The 22,895-nt window shown below is 35.1% G+C and overlaps 1 protein-coding gene across 1 annotated transcript; it reads right to left on the reverse strand.

Moving 5' to 3' along the window:
- Positions 1–10,079: 10,079 nt before the first annotated feature.
- LOC583694 (delta and Notch-like epidermal growth factor-related receptor) lies at positions 10,080–20,839 on the reverse strand. The gene is made up of 8 exons (XM_030985084.1): positions 20,542–20,839; positions 19,732–19,877; positions 17,311–17,470; positions 16,612–16,734; positions 16,107–16,214; positions 15,519–15,632; positions 13,606–13,722; positions 10,080–10,174 (listed from the first exon to the last, which is right to left on the reverse strand). Exons 1-8 carry the CDS (start codon positions 20,837–20,839, stop codon positions 10,080–10,082), a joined length of 1,161 nt encoding a protein of 386 aa, XP_030840944.1.
- Positions 20,840–22,895: the final 2,056 nt, after the last annotated feature.

Here is a 22,895-nt window from a genome sequence, read left to right on the forward strand (position 1 = left end):
AATTATATCGATTTTCATATTTATAAACCTCTTTCACATTGTTAACTGCCGATGTAAAATACCAAATGGGAACATGAATGGCCAGGAGCCTCACGATGTGACGGAAATGTGCGCTACATAAGAAGCCACAATTATTATTATTATTATGATTATTATTATTATATAACCTCGCTTTTCAACATAGCATCTACAAGTTTTTTGTAGCAACTTGCACATTAAACAAAGAGAGAAAAAGAAATGTTGTCCTCTTGCAAGCAGCTTGAAAGGGTTGTGCAAACAGACCATAAGATATTGTTTTTAAATGCATGGTCATTGGTGTACTTTGGGGCAAAGCACAATATATTCTCAGTTTGCTGATCGACACATAACCCTTTATAAAAATGATAATGTTAAACAATGACGTGCACTCACCTATTCGGCATCTAGGACCCTGGAAATTAGTAGTGCAGGAGCACACATACTGATTGATGCCATCCCTGCAGGATCCCCCATTTGCACATGGAATGCTTGCACACTCGTTGATATCTATTCAAGACAAATAGAACACACTTTTGCTACATCCCTGGTATTGTAAAGTTCATCTTCGCATTTTGCAATTGTCAAGTGGCACACGATATAGTACTCTCTAGTGATACAGGGTATAAGTTTTATTAAGGTTCGCTTTGCTTGGAGTGCTAACCAACTCTCTGGGAGGCGGGTATGGCGGAACCCACTCTCAAAGGAGTATAATATTCAACCACCACGTTGCAGTGGATTCTACTGTAATTTGGAGTGAACTACAAAGAAAATTATCCCTAATATGCTTAGACACAACTAATGTTTTTTCCTCTATTTACGGTTCTGAAATAGTATGAGATTGACCTCATTTGGAGTCGATGAGGTTAGACACAAAAAAGTTATGATTTCATTTAATTGATCCCGGAAAATGAATGTTCCTATCGTATAATATCATGTTACTAAAAATATGACAGCACATATATATATATTAACTCAACATTTAGTATATTCGAAGTCTAACTGTAATATTTGAAGTGAGGCTATTCGTATGCAGAAAACTCTCAGCAACTGTTTATGTTTGTAAAGCCTTGTTGCAATTTATTCGTACTGTGGCAGATCTAGTGCTCCAAGAAGCAGTTGAGGTCAGATTTGAAATCAGTATTCTTCATGACGTTGCTATTAATCTTTTTAGCCCATGGAGTTCATGATCAATAAATGTGATCAAAGAATGAGTGAACATACAATTGTTGTTGTTTTTTTTTAGACTTTTTGAACTTTTAATTTATCTTAATGCACTAGTTAACTTTGAGAAAAGAAGTAAATCTTTACAAATAAAGAAGACTTTTCCCCACATTCACGTAATTGTCTTTAAATTGGGGAGTACTAAAATTTGATGAAAATTAATATGGGTGAGAATACTAATTACTGTTGAATTTTGATAAGTCAGAGATATTTTTCATGGATATTCTTATGTAAGGGTCGACAGGGTTTATTGTTCCTGTCTTGTCAGAGCTATCCCCTGGATGTTCATTTAAGGTTTGAAGAAAACACATCAACTCTTGTAGTCCTAAGCAATCGAGAAATGATTTTTTTTCTTTCTTTCAAGAATAATCCTCCCCCATGATCATGTTTATCGTTCCACACAAAGAATTGATAAGGGAGTGAGCCATATTTTATATCTGTGGGTGAAAGCTTGCTTATCATATTCAAAACTCAATTCGGATTTCTTGGTGGCATTTCTACAATGATATGTTTCTTTTAATCTCTTAATTGTTTCGCATCTTATTCCAATGAAGCCAACAGCACATGCACATTCAAATGACGTTACTCTGTTGACACATGTCCCTTGGTTAAGACACGGGTCTGAAAGGCATGGGTTCAATTCTGTTTCATGGAGAAAAAAGTCATTAATTTTTGTTTTTGTTAAGCATTTACAAATATTTGAATACTTCCATATACAAAAAAAAAATTCAAGAATAAAATTAACATATGAGATGTAGATATGAAATACACATTCACACAAAATGCCGTTCCAACATAAACGGGGGGAAATGTTTCTTTGTGACGTGGCTATGAAAAACTTAAAAATCATAGGAATTTAATGTTCAATTCTTGCATAAAGTCGACATTTGTGCCCTTTGTATTTAAGCCTGTTGTATATATTAATGGAAATAGAAGCCTTCTTGAATAAGACGTAAAACTACACTACTCTGGTATAAACTTTGGTGTTCGTAGATGGCACATTTAGGTGAAACTTAACATCTTTTTCTCCCATTTGTCAAGATGTAACTACTATACCATGTGGATATAATTCTATCGCTAAAAGTACGAACATTAAAGATTAATTTGTTGAACCTTATGAACCTTATTATTTGATAAACACTTAAAAGAATAATAAGGATGATATATTCAACTCACGAACAGCACACATATTTCCAGTAAACCCTGGTGCACAGATACAAGTGAAGCTACTAGGTCCATCTACACAAGTACCTCCATTTAAGCAAGGGCCATTTCGACAGTCGTCATCATCTGTTAAAAAAATAGAAAAAAGTAAATAACTCTGCCGTGTTATTGTTTAAACTCATTGATATTTGAATAACTAATGAACATATTTCAAGACATTTGTTATATGACAATTCGCAGAATTTTGGTATGTTGTTGTAATTTGCAAGCTGCAATCCATGGAATTCATGTAAATGCTACAAGGGAACATTTTGATGTGCATTTTTTTTATTTTCCCAATCTTTTAATGCCATACCCATGATTGTGTTCCAATACAGGGCAGTGTTAGAGTCAATTTCATTATAATAATGTTACAAATAACATTAATTTGATAATTTGCATTGTAAAAACTAAGATTACCCGTATAAATTTGCATAAATTTGTATATAACATCAGTCCAGATGCTATGAAGCGAATGAATAGAGCAACATGAATATTTACAGTGAAAACAGAGATATATTCTAATATTCTAAATTTCTATATATATATATATATATATATATATATAAGGTTTGATCACTTTAGCAATCTAAAAAGTATGTCATGTAACTATCCCACAATTTGTATCTACAGGGAATTCAGAAACATCGAATTGAATACGGACCAGTTTGAGAAACAACGCACTTGCATAGTAGGTAGATTAAGAATGACCTAAGCGGCATCCACTTTAATCCCATAATTGCAATGTTGGTTCATGTGCCAATCAAAAATCAAATTCTAGATCTACATCAAATAGTGCCAGCACACGATTTGTCACAATAGTGCAATATTACTGCAGCACTCCAGAGTAGTAATTTATAATCCCAAAACTTGAATCGATACATTGAAAAATTGCGTCTATACTCTCGTTCACGTCCGTTCTATTTTCTCTTCGTTCCTAAACTTCTTGCAAATTTGTATGAATAGGTAAGTTCCTCTTTTGACAAACACTGGGTTTTTACGTCATTTTTTGTAAATATATTTCATTGTACATAATGACAGATATATTTGGAACACAACGACACTAAAGGGTAGTATCAAAACAACAACCCATTCTCCTTGTCTATGAAATGAAAATAAGTGGCGTCGGACAACTGTCGAATGGTGTGAGATCCGTCTTGGAGCAATGTTTTGCCAAGAGGTTCCTGTAAAGCTAGCCAAGGCCACGGGTATCATTGCTCAACAACTGTCATAACAAATGCTGAGCTACAAGTGTCAGATACTCGCGATAGGAATTCTAGACTGAGGTAAACGTTATAAAGGCAACCTTTCTAGCCAAGTTGAAATTTGTTGTACGAGATGAAAAATGCTATGATGCACATCTTGCTCCGGTATGAAATAAAGATAGTAGACTTTGTATGTTTTGTGCTGAATTTTCAAGTACATAAACCAATTATGCCAAAATTCCATCCTTAAATTCGTATAAAGTCTATGATTGCATGATATAATTAAAAAATGTCCTTATGATGATAACAATAATAGCAATAACAATTATAATAATAATTGGAAGAATAAAATGGATAATAATTAAAACAAATAATGATATAAGATACTAATAAAGCGCCGAATCCACTTGAAATCGAATGGTGCACTTGAAACATTAAACAGGGATCATATAAAAGCCTCTGCATTATGAACAAATGAACAGAATGAGGTATTCATACATTAATGACAGAACAATTAATTATATGCCGAATTGAACAGATACGTTTTAAGATTAATTTCAAACACTTCAACATCTGCTATTACAAATCTCTCGAGGGATAACATTCCACATCGAAGGCCCTGCATGAGCAAAAGTACTTTTTCCCCACTTATATAGTATTGAGCCTTATGAAAAACTAGAAAAGCCCGGAGTTTTTAGAGCGTAAAGATCCGGACGGAATGTAATGATTTATCAAAGTGATATTGTACTGTGGAGCAGAGCCATGGGAACAATGTAATAAAAACAAAAGAAATCGTTGACTCATAGGCAACCAATGGAGTGCTTTGAGAAATGGCGTGATGTGACCGTTTGTTGTAGAAGGTCATCTTACGAGCAGCAGCGCTCTTTGGCCCGAATTCACAAAGGAGACTGTACAAACCTTGGTTTGAAACGCGTCGAAACGCGTCATATGACGCACATAAACCTAGGTTTGTCGACAAACCTCCTTTGTGAATTCGGGCCTACGTGTTTATAAGGAGGAAGGGGGTTCAGTAAATACAAGGCACAGGGCCACACATTGGTGCAAATCCTTCCGTTATTTCCACCCCATGTATAATTCGTGACCAAAAGCATTCGAACATGGTCTGATCATTATATTAAACCACTTGATGCTGTCGCTATTATCACTGTTCTAATTATCTTCTGACACACAGTAGATCACGATCAGAGTCAGAGTTGCGAAATTCACAATAAACCCATAACATTCTGGACAAAATTAACATTAAAGAGTATCATTTTCCTTGATATTTCGTCTGATCAAAGCTACAGTAAAATCATCTTATTACAAAAATCAGGTATCGATGGGATAAACTAAATCGGACTTTGGCCATTTCTGGATTTCAATTAATGATTTCAAAATAACGGGATCTTTCACATGTCAAATAACAGTTTATGGTTGTTGCACTGTGCTCTCCAACATTCAGCTCATATCATATGTGATCGAAATGGTGAAATAGAAAGGGGAAACAAAATTATGTTAATTTAAGCTGCTCAAAATTCAATTTTGTAGATTATTATTATAATACTGGATATTGTGATTTTTTCTGATATGGTGCGCACCAGAAAAATGTACGTATGAAATATAAATATAAAATGAATGTATATATATATATATATATATATATATATATATTGAATAAGGCAGACTAATGGAACATGGTTATATATAAAACTCCATATATTTGCTTTGCGCAAATGATTATTGTAAACATGGTTGTACGGTTCATCGGTTTATCAAACCTCTCATTAAACAAAGTTTATTTTGAAAGGCATAAAGGCTGTCATATGCTCGTTAGTCATAGAAAGAACTAATGTTTGCAAACGGCATATCATCCATGGATACGCTGTTGTACATAGCACATGAAGTAATTAAATATAAAGCTAGAGGTTTTGGATAAAAACACATGAATTGAAAAATATGCGCAATGTATTAGAGGACTTCTATTAATTACTTCTGTGTATTAGAGTTTTTTACAGACGTGTTTCAATTAGATATACATTGTCGCTCATATAGTTGAAATAAAAAATAAAATGCAAAAAATTATCAATAATTCATTGGATTTTAACCCGGTCGTAAATAAATCCTCTATACGGCCATGCATTATGGCTCAAGGCATAGGCACACAGAAGATTTGTTTCTGTTGGGGACCGGGGGGAAATTTAATGAATCATTGATAATTTATTGCATTTTCTCTGTGTTTTGTTTATTTGTGGGACCTGCCCCCTATCCTAGCCCCCGCTGCGTACAGTCATGGTTTAGTGGCAAAGCAATGGCCTCGTAACTGTGAGGCCCTAGGATCAAAACCATGTCGATGTGCCATATTAGTGCCCTTTTGTGGGGCATTAATCCTCATTACTGTCATTTATGACTTAAGGGCGTAGGTCCCCTAGTTGATGAGCATAGTAGCATACATATTGCTTTAGCAGTCACGCAAAACAAACACTGGCAAATTATTATTCAATAAAATCTGACAATGTATACTATTATCTTAATCTATTACAAATAAATCATTGCTTCCATAAATTGGGGTAAAAAAACAATATTCCAACTATATGATCGACAGTGTATATCTAATTGATACACGTCTGTAAAAACTCTTATGCACAGAAGTAGTTATAAAAACACACAAAGGTGCTAAATACGAGTCAGTCCACTAAGCATAACAAAAGAGAAGAGTAATCGAAATATATAATTGCTTCACTGCGTGCAACGCACGTATAAGGGACTTCTTTCCACCTTCATAGACTTCACATACTAAAGTATGTGCGTATATATACAGGTGGTATATTGCACGTGATGGCCCAACCATGTTCACCTTATCCCCTATGAATAATATTGATTCCAGGTTTCTAACCTGTTTCACATCGTATTCCAGAATAACCCGATAAGAGTAAGCGCACATGTATATCCATTGACTTGTTCGATGCAAGTGCCTCCCTTTACAAGACAATCGAGTTAATTGACAAACGAAGCAAAATGTACTGCTCACGAAGCATCTATTATTGTCTCTAATTGATTTCTTCAAATCAATGGATATAATTGAATAGTAAACAACATGCAATAATCTTTAAAAGCAATTATTGCAGATGAAAATGAAGCCAGTGCTATACTCACTCGTTTTTGTGAAGACTTACAAATGCAAGTTAACCAGTTTTCCAGCAACGCTGACATGGAAGCAGGGGTCGCTTTCTCGAAGCCGTCATATGTCTAAGCTTAAGGATATCCATGGGATGTCTTAGAAGTTATACTTATAACGATTTCCATAAACGGCCCTCTAGGTATCATAGAAATCTTAGCTATATTGGCCAGATTGTATCGATTAAAGCAACAAATGGGATTAGTTGTATCACATTCTGTGATCCGAAGTAATCGAGAAATACGACTTTTTAATTCAAGAAAATTAAAGTTATAAAAATGATTATTTGACTTTTTGATATTGGATTTCATGAAGGTGAAAAACAAACAAAAAGTAGAAATGTTAGAATACATTTGTCGGGTCTCTCCCCCCCCCCCTCTTTCTCTCTCTCTCTCTCTCTATCTTTCTCGCTCTTTCCATTTTTATATCTTCTTTATCTGTCATTTCCTCAATATTTTCTTTTTCTCTTTCGACCCACTAACTCCTCCACTTCTTTCTGTTATCTCCTTTTTGGTCTAGTATCCACAAGCAGGTTTTCTTCCTCTGAATGCAATTATATCACGACCCCTTGGTTTTATTAACTGATTTCTTTATTCATAATCTGAAATCAGGGTTGACTATGCAGCAATGCAAATTCGTCTACCACAGAGCGCTACATTGTTTTGATCTATACAAAAAAAAGCATACAGATATTGCAGATAATGGAATATTAGAACAATTAGAAAACAAAATTATTATTTGTACTGGGTTTACATAATAATAGAATTAAAGGAAATAGAATATGCAAAAATCAGGAACGTGTGCAAAGGGCATTACTGTAGCCATGCTAACCCCGACTCCATCATGTTTGTGTTGCGATCATGCTATCCATTCAGAGATTGGTTTATACATGCAGTTATAGATATATATCGAACCATAGGTTGTCTTCTAAATCATTAAGTGTTGACAGGGAGATCGAAATACAGCACTAAATTCCTTTGGCAAGACATTGATCTACATTTGCCACACTCCACCCAGGTGAAGTTAATGGGGACCGGTAGGAAGGAATTCCTTGAATGCTTGAGCAACGAAATTGGTAGCCTAGCAGAGCCGGGGTAATTTTGGAGCACTTTGAGCACCTTGCAGGGTGGATATGTGCGCTATATAAATCCAAAATATTATTATTATTATTATTATTATTATTATTATTATTATTATTATTATTATTATTATTATTATTATTATTATTATTAACATTTCTCTTCGACCACACATATCAGAATTAATTGAGATGAGGCATTTTTGTAATCAAAATGAGTCTCAAGGGTTACATATGAATCCTTCAATACGTTTTATATAAACATCTTAATCTATTACTATTGATCTGAGAATCGTTGCAAAATTTGTTGTGAGCCTTTTTATATAAACATCTTAATCTATTACTGTTAATCTGAATATCGTTGCAATTCTCGGTATTAGCCTTTCAAGGTGACTTCCATCTTGTCATAATTGGTAATTAATTTATTTCTATAAACATTTTCACATACTTCAATTCACTTACTTATTGCGTGACATGTAGTTTAAGCTGAGTTTATGATTATACAAGACTATCTATTTACATATTTGGCATCATCCATAGATTTTCTTGAGTTATGTAATAATCATCTGCTAACATTGTAAACAGGAGAGCTCAAAGAATTACCCAGAGGATATTCCCATGCTTACAAACGCAACATTTGTTTTAATTTTGAATGGGCACGATTTTTTTACTCTAAATTAAGACTTGAAGTAAATAATACCGTCTACCAGAATACGTTTATATGAAATTTGATAACATTAAGAAAATGATGTTTTTCGATTAGGTTATTACCAAAGGCCTAAATTCCTATGCAACTGTACACTAAATCACTGTTATTCACACGTGGTTAGTCCTCGAGTGTAGTGAGAATTAAAGATGAATGACATCCTTGCTATTTTCCGTGCCATAGATACTACACCATAGTACAGCGATAAAAATATATTATACATCTGAATATACACGATGATTCTTGTAATTATTACAAACATAGTTCAAAGTCTAAGCACTTACTTAATCTTTCCATTTAGGACTAGATGTCAGAAAACCTTTGGTTCCTTTCTTTCCAAATTCACTTTCTAAGCAACTTGAATGATTCATAAATTACTTACAGTCATGTTTGACTCAACTGAACTTACATCACATAATTACACGATGTTGAATAGTGTCCAAGAAAAAAAAAATCGAAAGCCGAAATCAAACGATTGTTTCGAACAAACTAAGAGCTGTATTGAAATAAAATATTTAGCTTTTCATACAAATAAAAGTGCATTCAAATGCTACACTGATTACATTAATCCTTTAATCTAAGTGCACATAGGTGTAAATACCACCCTCAACTAGCAGACCATGGAGAAAGAAAACAAAATGAAAATTGAAAAACAAAGAAACATATAGGAATTTAGTAAAGCAATAGAATAGGAGGAATGGAAAGAATGTTAATCACTATCAAATGTTTTTAATTTCTATCAATGGTTGAAAGGTTTGTAAAGAAGTTTTTGCGCAAAGTTCTTAAATCTCTAAGAATTTTTCCCGCCAGTGCTAACTTCCATTTTGTCATTTCTACAAAGTGACGTGATTCGAGATGAAAATTAATTGATTAATTTTTTTTTTTATTGACCGCAACCAAGAAATTAATTAATGACACCGCATGTTCACAGATGACGTAACACCTGAACTGTCTTTGACCAAAAGAGACGTGTTGAAATAAATATTTGTTGACAAGTTTCCATTGAAAAATAATGATCAATAAAGATGAAATGTGCAAGATCTTGAAGTTCAGAAACGAAATTAAATCAAAATGAGTAAAAAGTGTTGAATAATATCCAAAATTCGTGTATAGACATATAGCACGATATTGAACAAATGATGTTCGACAAGATCACAACGACTTTCGAAATAGTTATTAATGAGAGGCAATTTCAGTGGCCCTGAACATCACATGTTAAAATGTGCGGATACAACAATTACGTCTTAAATCGGAAAATAACTTCTTTGTGATATACAATGTACATTGATCTTGAGTTAACTTCTGTAAAAGGTTTTGCAATCGTATTAAATACATATTATTTATCTTCTTATAAAATATCCGTATAAGTGTGAGGCTGTCCTGCATATGGATTTTCAAGTTGTCCTTCGTCTGAGCGACCGTCTTCGGCATCATTCCTCTCAATTCTGATTGCGTACTGTCTTGATGCGGGTCTTAGAGGTAAAGGTCGAAGTTCAACCGACGGGTTGGCATCTGTACTAGCGTCACTTGGCTCTTTCCTTGAGCGTGTGCGTTTCTGAACCGCCGTGCTTGATGAAAATAACGGAAATTAATTAAAAGTTATATTTAATATCAGCAAGTGCCATGTAGCTTATAAGCATCGAAAATGAGATTTAGTAACGCTAAATCCAGATGAGGCTGCAGATTAATTTTACCCATAAAAAAAGATGTTATCACAAAATACCCATACCATACATAAGCATTCCTTGCTTTAAGCAGGGCTTCTGTAGTGTATTATTGATGTGTCCATATACCCACGTTATAATTGTTTTTATACAATTTATGCCTCTTAAAAACGGACTTTTAAACTTCTAATAATGCCGGACGAATTTCGATGGTACTAGTAGATGTGAATCTTTTTAGAAGATAAAGGATCCAACATTTGCCCAAATCGGTGGATTCTTTTCTTTTTATATGCATTTCTGTTAAACAATGTCCAAGACATCGACCTGCAGTGCTTCTTGATGAATATATGGTATAATTGTGCAGTTTTAGGAATTTACCTTTGCCTAAGCTTTGGTCAAGATGTAACAAACATCAGATTGAACACTAAAATAACATTCATCACACAGATTTCCCCTTTTCAGCCTTTTTTTCAATGGCTTTTTAAACACAGACATGAAATTATACGAATTATTTAAAACGCAGTTTCTGTGATACTTGGAAAATTTGAATTCCTACCTTGCGTTACAAAATTCTCCCTAAATCAAGAAACTCTTTATCAAATTATTATAAATATGCTTGTCCGTTTTGATTGGGCCATCTTGCATATGGGTCAATCTAAGTTTATTTTTTACATTTAATGTCGTATTTGAGCTATAAACATGACAAAGATGGCTTGAGTACGTAGGCAACAATAACAACAACAACAACAGCAACAACATCTTATTGAAATCAAAATATACCTCTTTTGTCTTTTCATGTAGCAAAGAAGGCTACAAATGACCAGTAAAAGCAGAAGTACAACAGCCGCCGTTGCGATGTAGATGGTGTCTATAAAAGCAGTAAAAAAAGTGAATAATATGAATATATTTTGTAAAATTCATTTTAAATGGGCTACAAATGGCTCTCCATAGTTTTTAAGTCTAACTTAAGAGTTGAGTTCGACTTACAATCTTTGTGAAACACCCCCTGGACCATTACCCCCAATAGGTTAATTGTCGTAAGGGTGAAACCCCTAGAACAAATACCTCTTCAGAACAATTATCCCTTATTACACGGACCCCGAGGACAACCACCACCGAAGACAATAACCTCTGAACAATCACCCATAAGAAAATGACCCATTAGGACAATCATACCTAGAAAGTTTTCCCCGAAGACAATTACACACCTGGAAAATTACCCATTGGACAATTATAGCCTGAAGATAATTACAACCACTCATATTTACCCCCGTACACTTATCATCCAGAAAAATACCCTCGGACCAATAATACCCACGTGTGCGCACATTTTTAAGTTTAGCGTGCTCGCTTTGTTGTTTGGATGGTGGATATTGAAGGCTGCTTCCAAGGCCCCTTTCACAATAAAATCGCATGACCAGAACTCAGCATTATCTTTAAGTACAATAAACTGATCGTGTTCCATGAAACCGTACTCCAATACACTAAATAGGTACGCTCTCGACAGCAGTTAAATGCGCAGACATATTTTACCAAATGTTCTATTATTTTTGCATCCTCTTAATGCAAAAGCTATAAACCGTTAACATAGAAAAAAATAACTTACAGTTGGTTGCTGCTATTGGTTCAGGTGTTGTAACAGGTCTCGAAGTGAAATTCGTAGTTTGTGACAAGGGATCCGTTGTTTCTGGGAGATGGGTCCCAGTACCTAAAGCTGCCGACATGCGTGAAAATAAATATAAATACTGACAAAGGTTCTAGGACATTTACCCCCTGGACAATCACGCCGGGAAATTACCAGCGGGACAATTACCCAATTAGGACAAATATCACATATGACCATTACCTCAACAGAACATTTACCCCTTATTAAACGGACCCTGAGGACAATCACCCCCGAAAACAATAACCGCCCAGGAAAATTTCCCTTAGAAAATTCCTCTGAACAATCATCCAACGGAAAACGACCCCGTTAGGACAATCACCCCTAGGACAATTACGCCCTGAAATTAATTACAACGGAGCATAATTGCCCCCATAAACCAATAATACGCTGCAATGACAATCCCCTGGATTAATAAATACCCAGCAATTCACACTTTCCGAGAGCCTTGGCGATAATAATTACCCTTATTGACTGATATTCCTCCTTTTTTAAACACAATTGCGATATATCATTAAACGCCAAAATATAAGTTCATGGTCAGCAGTAGTTGTTTATCATCGTCCATAAAAACATGAAAACAAGGATTCCCCCTTATAAATTTATCTTCTTCTCAGCTTTGGCAATTTGAAGATTTCTTCATATTTAATCGTTTGTGACACATAATGGCAAAATCACTTTCCTCAGGTTAACAAAATATAAGAATATAAGATATCCTCCAAGTATACTCTAGTATTGTTGTTCTATGATTGTAATAGAAATCCCATAAATCGACGGTATACTCACCTGAATACTAAGCATTACAATATTAAAGTAGCATTAGTACATATTGGGTTAGGATACGCTCATATTTGAAAAGAATTTGAAAAAGAGATCTGAATGAAATTTTGTGACTGATATTTTCAACCCTTGTTACCGATAGCTGCAGTGTTTGGGTTAATTCTGCTGTGTATATGTATATCCCATAAAATATTTGAGAACTATACTGACAAAATAAGACATGTAATGCTTACTAGTTTCACAGTTTTGTCCTGTAAAGCCTTGCTCGCAAATACAGGTGTAGGTTGCCGATCCTACAGTAGGAACACACGCTCCGTTCTCACACGGATCTGGATCACATTGATCGATGTCTATAGAAATATTACAATCAAGTATATGATATTAAAATGTGTGCACATATATTTATAACGTTGACATTCTGTTTTATCATGGACTATGCAAAATTTAAATTATAAAGATTTCACTTTTATACGATTCCATATTCAACAGTATTAATGTAATTAACTTTTTAAAATCTCTTGATAGCAGAAACATAACCTAGTCTGCAGAGAGAAGAAGCCTTAATTCCATGTTTGGAGCATTCAATTTTATTCATTCCTTTTCGGTATGTTCATGAATCAGGAAGAGAGAGAGAATATATATTGTGTTATAAATCTCACCGGATAGGGAACTATTTACAGATGTGCATCAGCATCTACAAATAATATTTTTCAAGCTCTTATCTATTGAAATTGTACATATACATTTCTAAAGATATTTTCTTGAATTGTCATTCTTTAAAAGACACGTGTCGGTGATATAGTTTATGGTTTCAGTTATATTTTCCGTATATAGTTTTATTCATTCATGCTTAACAGTACGATCATAATAAACTGAAAAATCATGGCATTACCTATTTCACAATTTGTACCCGAAAAACCGTTCAGGCATACACAAAAGACCTCGTTGACCAAATCTATACAGGTGCCATCGTTTAAACAGGGGTCGGTAGGCAAGCAGTCATCGATATCTGTAAAATACTATTGATTTGATCATCTGCTAAAAGAATTTCTTATCTTTGAATAATCCATTATAAAACTGTATTTTTGAATCGTTAATAATTTGATTTGGCATTGTTAAACTTGACAATATACAGTTGTTATCATATTGTAAATATTCTTTAACTTACCTGAACGGTTCAACGTTAATTGAGTACAGTGGATCGTATGCATAACAATTAGCTATGCCAGCACAATGATAAGCAATTACTTGCTGCCCGCAAATTGCTTACAGATCAAGCATTGGCTTTTTAATGTTTGCATAAAACGAACCTTTTACTTGTTCTCATAAACATATGCTTACGTTTTTTTCAAGATTCGTCAAACCAGATTGAGCTCTTGCTCAATCTGGACGCTCGCCTTTAAGCATCATATTCATCAGATTGTTGCTAGGTAGGACAAACATTATTACTTAGTCTTACCTAACAACATGAAATGTATGCAATTTACATTCTGACTATTGATACAATTATTCGCACTACGGGAATTAAATATTTTTTTTAACTAGTCACTTAACACAGATTTGTGCATTTATAAATTTGATTACATAATGAAAATAGCCTTTTGCTTGCTGTGAGTTTGATCTTCTACTGGCAAGTCATTTTTTTTAACTTTAAGCCCATAGCATATATATTTAAGTGAAATCCCATTCATAAAGCACTAATTAAGGAAGTATAAAGATTTCCAAATTGGATTACTCAGACTGTTTCTTCTTTAACAGTTTAACGATAGTTAATGAATATATATAGGGCAACGTTTCTCCCTCCAAGACAAAAATCAAGACAACGAAATAAGAAGAAGAATCAAAGCTGGATGGCGAGCCTTTGGCAGATACAGCACCATCATGAAAGGCAAACTTCCATTATGCCTGAAAAAGAAAGTATATAACCAGTGCATCATCCCAGCAATCTCATACGCTGCAGAAACATGGACACTAACTTCAAAAATGGAAAGAAAGCTAGCAGCCTCGCAACACAACATGGAAAGAAGCATTCTAAGCATCACATACAAAGACAGAAAAACGAACAAATGGATCAGGGAACAGACAAAAGTCCAGGACATCCTTGAAACAGTGAAAAGATGGAAATGGAATTGGGCGGGCCTCATCAGCTGTAAGAATGACAATCGCTGGAGCTCAGCAATCACTCACTGGACACCATATGAGGGAAAACGAAACAGGGGACGTCAAAGAAAAAGATGGCGAGACGAGCTGCAACAGTTCTGGGGACAGACAAATTGGCACCAGCAGGCGCTGAACAGAAGCATTTGGAAACATCATGCTGAGGCCTTCATCCTGCAGTGGATTGACAACGGCTGATAAAATTTTAAAAAAATCAATGAATATAATGATTTCCAAAAAGATGACAAATAAATACAATTCATTTGTATTTTCCTTACGAATATGGTAACTGCATACAATGATCTCTAGCTGCATGTATTCAGAAAAAGGTAAACTAAGAAATATCAAGTGTAAGCTGGACAGAGTGCTACAAAATCATCAAAATGTTCATGGTTCCAGAAATGAGGTGGTGCCAACCTGTTTAAAGTCTTTGGTCGCTATGTTACCATTACAAGACCCTGTTAAAAGACCCCAGACTAATTAGATCCGATTTTAAATAACGCCCAGTATCCGGTTTCAATGTTAGTGCAACATAGACCTATTTGGTTGATCGGTTACTGCATTCTTCCATGTCTATAGGTTTTGATACAGGAGCAACCCGTCTCCAGTACCAAATGGGTTAATATAATGAAATGAAATGAAACTTACTTGTTTCACACAAATTACCGATAAAACCTGGTAAGCAGGAGCATGAGAACATTGTAAATTCATCCACACATGTTGCACCATTCAGACAAGGACTGGTAGCACATGTATTAGGTCCTAGGAAGACAGAAACAACACATATTGAGAGAAAATCTGCATTTGCAAAATATTAACTTTAAGGAAAGATGGAATGTAGACAATGTTGTCTTAGATGTGGAAGAAGCCGTGGAAACTAAAAATTGTTCTGATTCCCTAGTTCCTTGGTAAAGGCATTGTTAACTATTCACCGATTCACGTCATTCAGATTAAACACTTATCTTAATTTAACAGATCCATAGCTTGCAATGAGGATTTATTCATTTTCTAGCTTGTACGATAGACAACTCTCTTCTACAGAATCCCTGTACTACATTGAGATGTTAACACGAAGAGCTTCAAACGATCCCAGGGTTAATATTTCTTCATATTTCCAATCCGTTATTGGGTTTAGTATTGTGTAAGATTCCAAGTCACTGCACATACAGTATTCGTTTCGTATTTGCAAAAAGCGAATTCTACATCCGGTTATACAAAAACATCACTTTTACATACTTATCTCACAGCGCAGTCCAGTTATCCCAGCAAAGCAACTACATATGTATCCGTTTGTAATATCGAAGCAAGTTCCTCCATTTTGGCATGGTTCACTGGCACATTCATCTGTAGGGAGTCCGAAGTTTACACACAGACATTAACCTACAGTTACCACTCTCCACCAAAGTCTCAATGAGTATATAAAATGATTGAGCACTAGTTAGTTTGGCAGCTCGACCGTGGTACAAATACAGGATCATACATTGAAATTTGTTCAGAGAGTCACAAGTTTTTTCAGGATCTATTTCGCTTGATGCATTTATTTCTCAATTCCAATAAAGTAAATATTTCTGTCATGTATTACTTTACCAGACATGACTCTTCTCTTGCTGATAATTACCCATGCTTTTGGCATGTTCGTTCAGATCTAAAGTGTACACTGCCATCATGTTGCTCTCCCGGGAGGTTTGCAATGCCGTCTACCATTAGTAAAAAAAAAAAAAAAAAAATGGATTATAGTTACCTGTGGCTGTTTCACAGTTAGTACCGCGGAAACCGTTGATGCATTCACATCTAGATCTACCTCCTGATTCACCAAAGCACTGGCCATCGTTCTGACATGGCCTACTGGCACATTCATTATCAGCTGCTCAAAGGATAAAACATTGAGGTATTTATTGAAACTCTCATCGGTTAGGATGATGACTGTAGAGATGTTGTGTTCTAGTGGAAAAATTATCGGCACTCTTGATCATACGGTTCTCGGTTCCGGTGCATTGTATTTTGTCATGTCATTAGTCTACATTTTCCACTCTTCACACAGGTGCAGTATTAAACTTGGCACCAGTTTCAAATATATCTTTGAATGTTTTCAGTGATTAAGGGCAGCTGGGCTATTACATGTCAATCCAGGGTATGAATAGTACAATGTACGCACCTTTAGCAATGTTAATTTGGTTAGTATTCTTATCAGTATATAGATCATAATATTATAAGGAGGATGATGTTAGTGATGAAGATGAGTATTATTATCATCATCAATTTTTAATCATCTTTAACAAATATTGATAATTAACTGAAAACACGGCATCGCCTATAGGATTTAACAGTGATATTCTGCTCTTGTTGTATGAAAGCACATCTGACAATACAATACAGTGTGTCTATGTGCTTCAAAAGTGATACGGGAGGTAAACGTACAAATGGAAATGACAAGACCCACCTCGATTTATTACCAAATTAGAATTGCCTTCTTGAAGAAGCTCTGCGAAATCACTGAAGGTATCTGTTGAATCCCGGTAAGAAACCAGTCCTATGACGTAGGGAATGAGAGGATTGAGTCCTGAGACGGCATAACTGGTCTGACCAAGGGGAAGTACAGCCTGTGTAAATGTAATAATATTACATTAATGCGGGTAACTCTTGCTCTGATCCATATGTTAAGAATAGTAATGTATTTATATAGCGCATTTGTTCTAGAATTTCAGCTGATATTCACAATAGTATAGTTGTGACTTAAATTAACTACTGATATAGACAGACTTATTTTTCGTCTTTGATTTGTTAAAAGTGAAAATTTGAATTTGAAAATTTGAAGACTCAGAGTAATAATATGCTATAAAGGAATTTTCAAGAAAGAAAGATAAATAAAGTTTACCACCTATCACAAAAACAAAGATACTGAATCAAATGAAATAGAAATGACAAGTTTGTGACCCTGTTACCTTTTGATGTATAACCGTTCAGGAATGTAACTTCTAGCTTTTCAGCTATCTTGAAGGCAAACAGGTTTAAATTTATTATTTCTCAGCTTTTAAGCAGTTCGTTATTTCCGAATTGTTTTTATCATTCAATCTCTAATTGAAACTTCACTTTGCTATTGCATCTTGAATGATCCCTTCCCATATGAAGAAATTTCGTTTTCCTAGGCATGCAATCCTATTTTGTCTCCTCCATTTTTATACTTTCTCCTGCTGTACTCAAAATGCACAACATAATATTGACCAACTATATCGAAAATAATATATAATAATATTTTGATTATGTGTGTCGTCTTTGTTTTTGGATTTAAAAAAAAATCATTTATTTCAACATATAATATTTGAATGTATAACTATTGTAGTTCCAACCAGTTACAATGATATTTTCTTTCGGCGTGATAGGAATAAATGAATTCTTGCAAAGTTACTTCCACAGGAATGTGTAGTATATTTCTGCATTTCATTTATATACTATGAAATACGCACAGGTGTAAAACATTTTGATCTAACTTGAGGCCTAAAGTAACCATCTAATCGTTGAGGGCTAAACTACGAATGTCATTGCCTCTTCCATATCCAGAACATGAGAGCGATCTTGAAACGATTTATCGTTATTATCATTACCAATCACGTCTGAACAATCCTTAATGCTGTTTTTTTTAATCGGCACCATTTGTTATGAATATCATTTGATAAGTACACTGTCGCTCATAAAGGTGGAATATTTTTTTTAACCCCAATTCATGGAATTATTTTAAAAATAATTTTAAAATAATAGATCTCGATAATAGTATACATTCTCAGATTTTATTAAATACTAATTTGCCAATGTGTGTTTTGTGTGACTGCTGAAGCATGTGTATGCTACAATGCTTATCAACTAGGGGACCTACGCTCTTAAGTCATAAATGACAGTAATGAGGATTAATGCCCCACAAAAGGGCACTAATCTAGCACATCGACACGGTTTTGATCCCGGGGCCTCACAGTTACGAGGCCATTGCTTTGTAACTGAACCATGACTTTACGCAGCGGGGGCTAGGGTAGGGGGCAGTTTTCATAAATATAAAAAACACAGAAAATACAATAAGTGTTCAATAATTTATTGCATTTTACCACGGTTCCCAACATAAACAAATCTTCTGTGTGCCCATGCCTTGAGCCATAATGCATGGCTGTCCAGAGGATTTTTTATGTTGGGGACCAGAGTAAAATGCAATAAATTATTGAAAATTTATTGCATTTTTGTTTTTTTTTTTATTTATGGAAACTGCCCCCTACCCTAGCCCCCGCTGCGTACAGTCATGGTTTAGTGCCAGAGCAATAGCTTCGTAACTGTGAGGCCCCAGGATCAAAACCGTGTCGATGTGCCATATAAGTGCCCTTTTGTGGGGCTTTAAACCTCATTACTGTCATTTATGACTTAAGGGCGAAGATCCCTTAGTTGATAAGCATAGTAGCATACACATGCTTCAGCAGTCACGCAAAACACACATTGGCAAATTATTATTCAATAAAATCTGAGAATGTATACTAATATCTAGATCTATTATTTTAAAATTATTTTTAAAATAATTCCGTAAATTGGGGTAAAAAAAAAATTCCACATTTATGAGCGACAGTGTAGATAGAAAAAAGAATTGTATAACACATTCTGCTGCGGCAGTTCCTCTGCATTCAGTATCCTACACTAACCAAATTCTTTGCTTAAACCCTGGACCAAACACAAACATATATACGTATTAAGCCTAAACCTAAAGCGAACCTAACATTCAATAGACAACCAACTCTAGACTGATATCTTATATGCACTAAAGCCTGGAGCAACTGTTACCAGGGCACTTATGATAGATGTTCTCTTTCATCTATGTCACTGTCCTTACCTGTGTAAATGTAGTAGGATCCTGAGTTTCGGTACCATGTTCCACTATGTACCCATCTAGTCGCCCATCAGCAGGGGGATTCCATTCAAGAAAAACTGTAGCTCCATTTACTTCTGAGAAGCGGCCATTTATAGGTGGATTCGGTCCTGTGGTCGCGTGGGATTATGGTATCATTATTTGAAACTACGAAGGTGGTATTAAAATGTACATGTACGTGTCTCTCCCTCGTTTCAAAGACATATGCTTGGTTACAGTGGAAAACACCGTACTTTCCGAGGAACTGAGTGACTCAGTTCCTCGGAAAGTACATTAAATAGAGGACGCGTGTAGATCAGAGTCACTAACTGTGCATGTTAAGAACCTACTGCACTTGTTGTATAAAGGTAGGGGGAAACCCAAGGTGAGGTGATCCACCTGTGTATCCAAGTCAGTTATACAAGGTGTAGATACCTGAGGGTTACAATGATTCAGTTTGCTTTTCCCCTCCCAGGCACGCCAAATAATAAATGATAATAATAATAACGTATTATAGGTACCTTTAGTAATATAATATTCATACCATTACTAACCTCACAGCACTTTGAATGATACGTTCTAAGAAACATAGTGCCGGGTAAATACATGTACCCCTGCAGGATACAAACATGTATATTATTAAAATGACAGTACAGAAGAGCTATTTAATTAAACATAGTAAGATACAATAGACACACCCTTTGTCTGTTACTGTAAAACAAGTGGGTCTAATAAAATGGGGTTTCAACTTGATGCATTTGAAAGACAATTATAACATGGACACCATTATCTTACTTGTAAATTCGTTTAAAGTTACTTGATCTTCAAGCTGCCCAAGACTGGTCACACCTTGGATCTTTACATTATATTCCGTGCCCGCTGTAAGACCGACGGCATTGACAGTCAGTATACCGCCATCACGATTTGCAGTGGCGGGAAGTTGTACAGAGAATGGACCACCAACTTCACTGACTGTGATCAGGTAGCTTGGGTAGGTAAATTCAGGTCTATCTTCCAACATGACGTCGAAGCTTGTAGTTTGGATGTTTGAGGCACTGGCGACGAGATCAAGTATGTCTAGAGCAGAAGACATTGCAAGATAATAGAAACATTTCAAGAGTTTATTGAAATTTTAATCATTCATATTTTGTTCTCTGTGGTAGCATCTTATTCAAATTGTCATCAAATAAAAAGATGATTTAGAGATGAAATATGAACCGTGAGGTTTATTCCCAATATTTGTATGTCACTTTAAAAGAATATCATATCAGGGAGAAATATCCCCTGAAAAAGATTGCTTTTCATATGCCCTAATGTTCTAACTATTGGAGGAATATCTGAAAAGTTTAGACAAAAATCTCACGGTACATGACTTGTGTGCAGTCCCATATACGCATATATGCGTGCAGTGCATGTGATTTTGATCAGCAATTAGATAAGTAAATTTCATGTTGATCATAATTGTCTTAAAGATGAAGATGAGTTCTGGTCATGCGATTGCATTGTGAAAGAAACGGTGTGGAATCGACCAGATAAGATTGATCAATTCGCATATAAGAATTTGTGTGTATTGCAAGGTTCTCGAATCATCAAAATGATAACAATTTCTTGGTAATTTTACAAACACTGTACACAGAAAGATGTATATGGGACTACACGAACACGTGGCGTAAAAATCCTACCCCCGAGTTTTACGATGTTACATGACATATTTAGAATATGAAGGCATTTGAAGAGCCATGCTTTTCAGGGAACATGTCTTATCTGATGTTCTTCCACACTTGCATAATAAGAATGATAACGCTCACAAATTATTTTCACCTCTTCCCAGAACTCAACCTTCTCTTTAAACCTCACAGTATACATTAATGGTCATGTACTACATAATCAACCTTTCATAGTTGCTTCCACCAGTAATCATTTTTTATCTCAAAGTTATAATCTAAAAAGACCACTATGGAGCTACAAAAAACATGAAATCTTACAAGAATGTACATCGCTGGAAATATCATAGATGAATGCGTATGTTCCTATTGAGGAGACAGATGTCCTTGAAAACCAGGTTTGTTAATATAGGTGTGTGACTGTGTGGAATACTCTCATGTTGATAATTCAAACAAATCCTTATTGGGATGATGGAATCTACCCCCACACCCCCGAATCGGGGGGAAATGGATACGAATACGCTCGAATGATGGTAATTATTTCATATTACTAAGGGATAGCTGCAGCCCCTTCATCACATTTCTGTGACATTTGAAAGTTTCATCAGTACCAGAACTCAAGAATACAATGACAAAATTGTGTTTTTACCAACCTGTTGTTGCCGACTCTGAACCAACTTGAACGCTGCCCCCTGGTACGATACCAAGAACTGTTATCGTGTAAGTCGTACCCGGCTGTAGACTGCTTATAACTGCTTGGGGTACATCTGAAGTGACAATTCCTGTGTGTTGGCCATCAGCACTGACATAGTCTATGCGGTATATGGAGGCATCTTGTATTGGCGTCCACTCTGCGCTGATTGTATTTGGAGTTTTTCCTAGAATTGTGACTGACGTTGGTAAGGCTGCAAAGAGATCAAGATGCGTTGGCAGATTTTTTTAAAACTAATTTACAACTGAGGGGGCTGAAACATCAATTTGATTGGGTTTAGATTAACATGTCAAATGATTACAATTGCCAAGATTTTCAAAAAAAGTAAACCTAGGACAACTCTTGCCTTGTCCATCACAGTTTTAAATGTCCAAACATATAACATATTTCGTAACCCAAACATGAATCTTATGAAATATACAATAGCGTATCGAAAATTGCCCTTTGCGACCATGTTTAGGGAACAGTACCTTAAATATGGAGTTTAATGGTTCTCTTAAAGCAAGTCTCGTTAAAACAAGTATTTACATAATGCAAGTATTTAAAAAAAAAAATGTTATCTCACAGTAAGAATAAAATGTATCTTTCTTTAACATAGACAATTAAACCATCCGAGACGAGGGTCTTCCACACCTGCACAAAATAATGATGAATAATAATGCAGCATAACAATATATTTTTTTAAAGAGAATTTTCATTTTCTTTCGGCTGTTTGATTTGTATCTTCCCTCATATTTTAATGAGATGTAAACAAATCTTCCATATAGAAGTAC

The sequence above is a fragment of the Strongylocentrotus purpuratus genome, unplaced genomic scaffold, assembly GCF_000002235.5.
Source record: "Strongylocentrotus purpuratus isolate Spur 01 unplaced genomic scaffold, Spur_5.0 spur5_scaffold_14, whole genome shotgun sequence".
In the NCBI taxonomy this organism is placed as follows: Eukaryota; Metazoa; Echinodermata; class Echinoidea; order Camarodonta; family Strongylocentrotidae; genus Strongylocentrotus; species Strongylocentrotus purpuratus.

What these genes read in the sequence shown, in the direction of transcription:
- LOC583694 (XM_030985084.1), bottom strand. Translation starts at nt 20,839, where the DNA reads ATGTCTTCTGCTCTAGACATACTTGATCTCGTCGCCAGTGCCTCAAAC. An exon ending in AACTTTAAACGAATTTACAA is followed by an intron (nt 19,878 to 20,541) that starts GTAAGATAATGG and finishes ACGCGACCACAG; the next exon opens with GACCGAATCCACCTATAAAT. An exon ending in GGGTACAAATTGTGAAATAG is followed by an intron (nt 10,175 to 13,605) that starts GTAATGCCATGA and finishes ATTTTCATCAAG; the next exon opens with CACGGCGGTTCAGAAACGCA.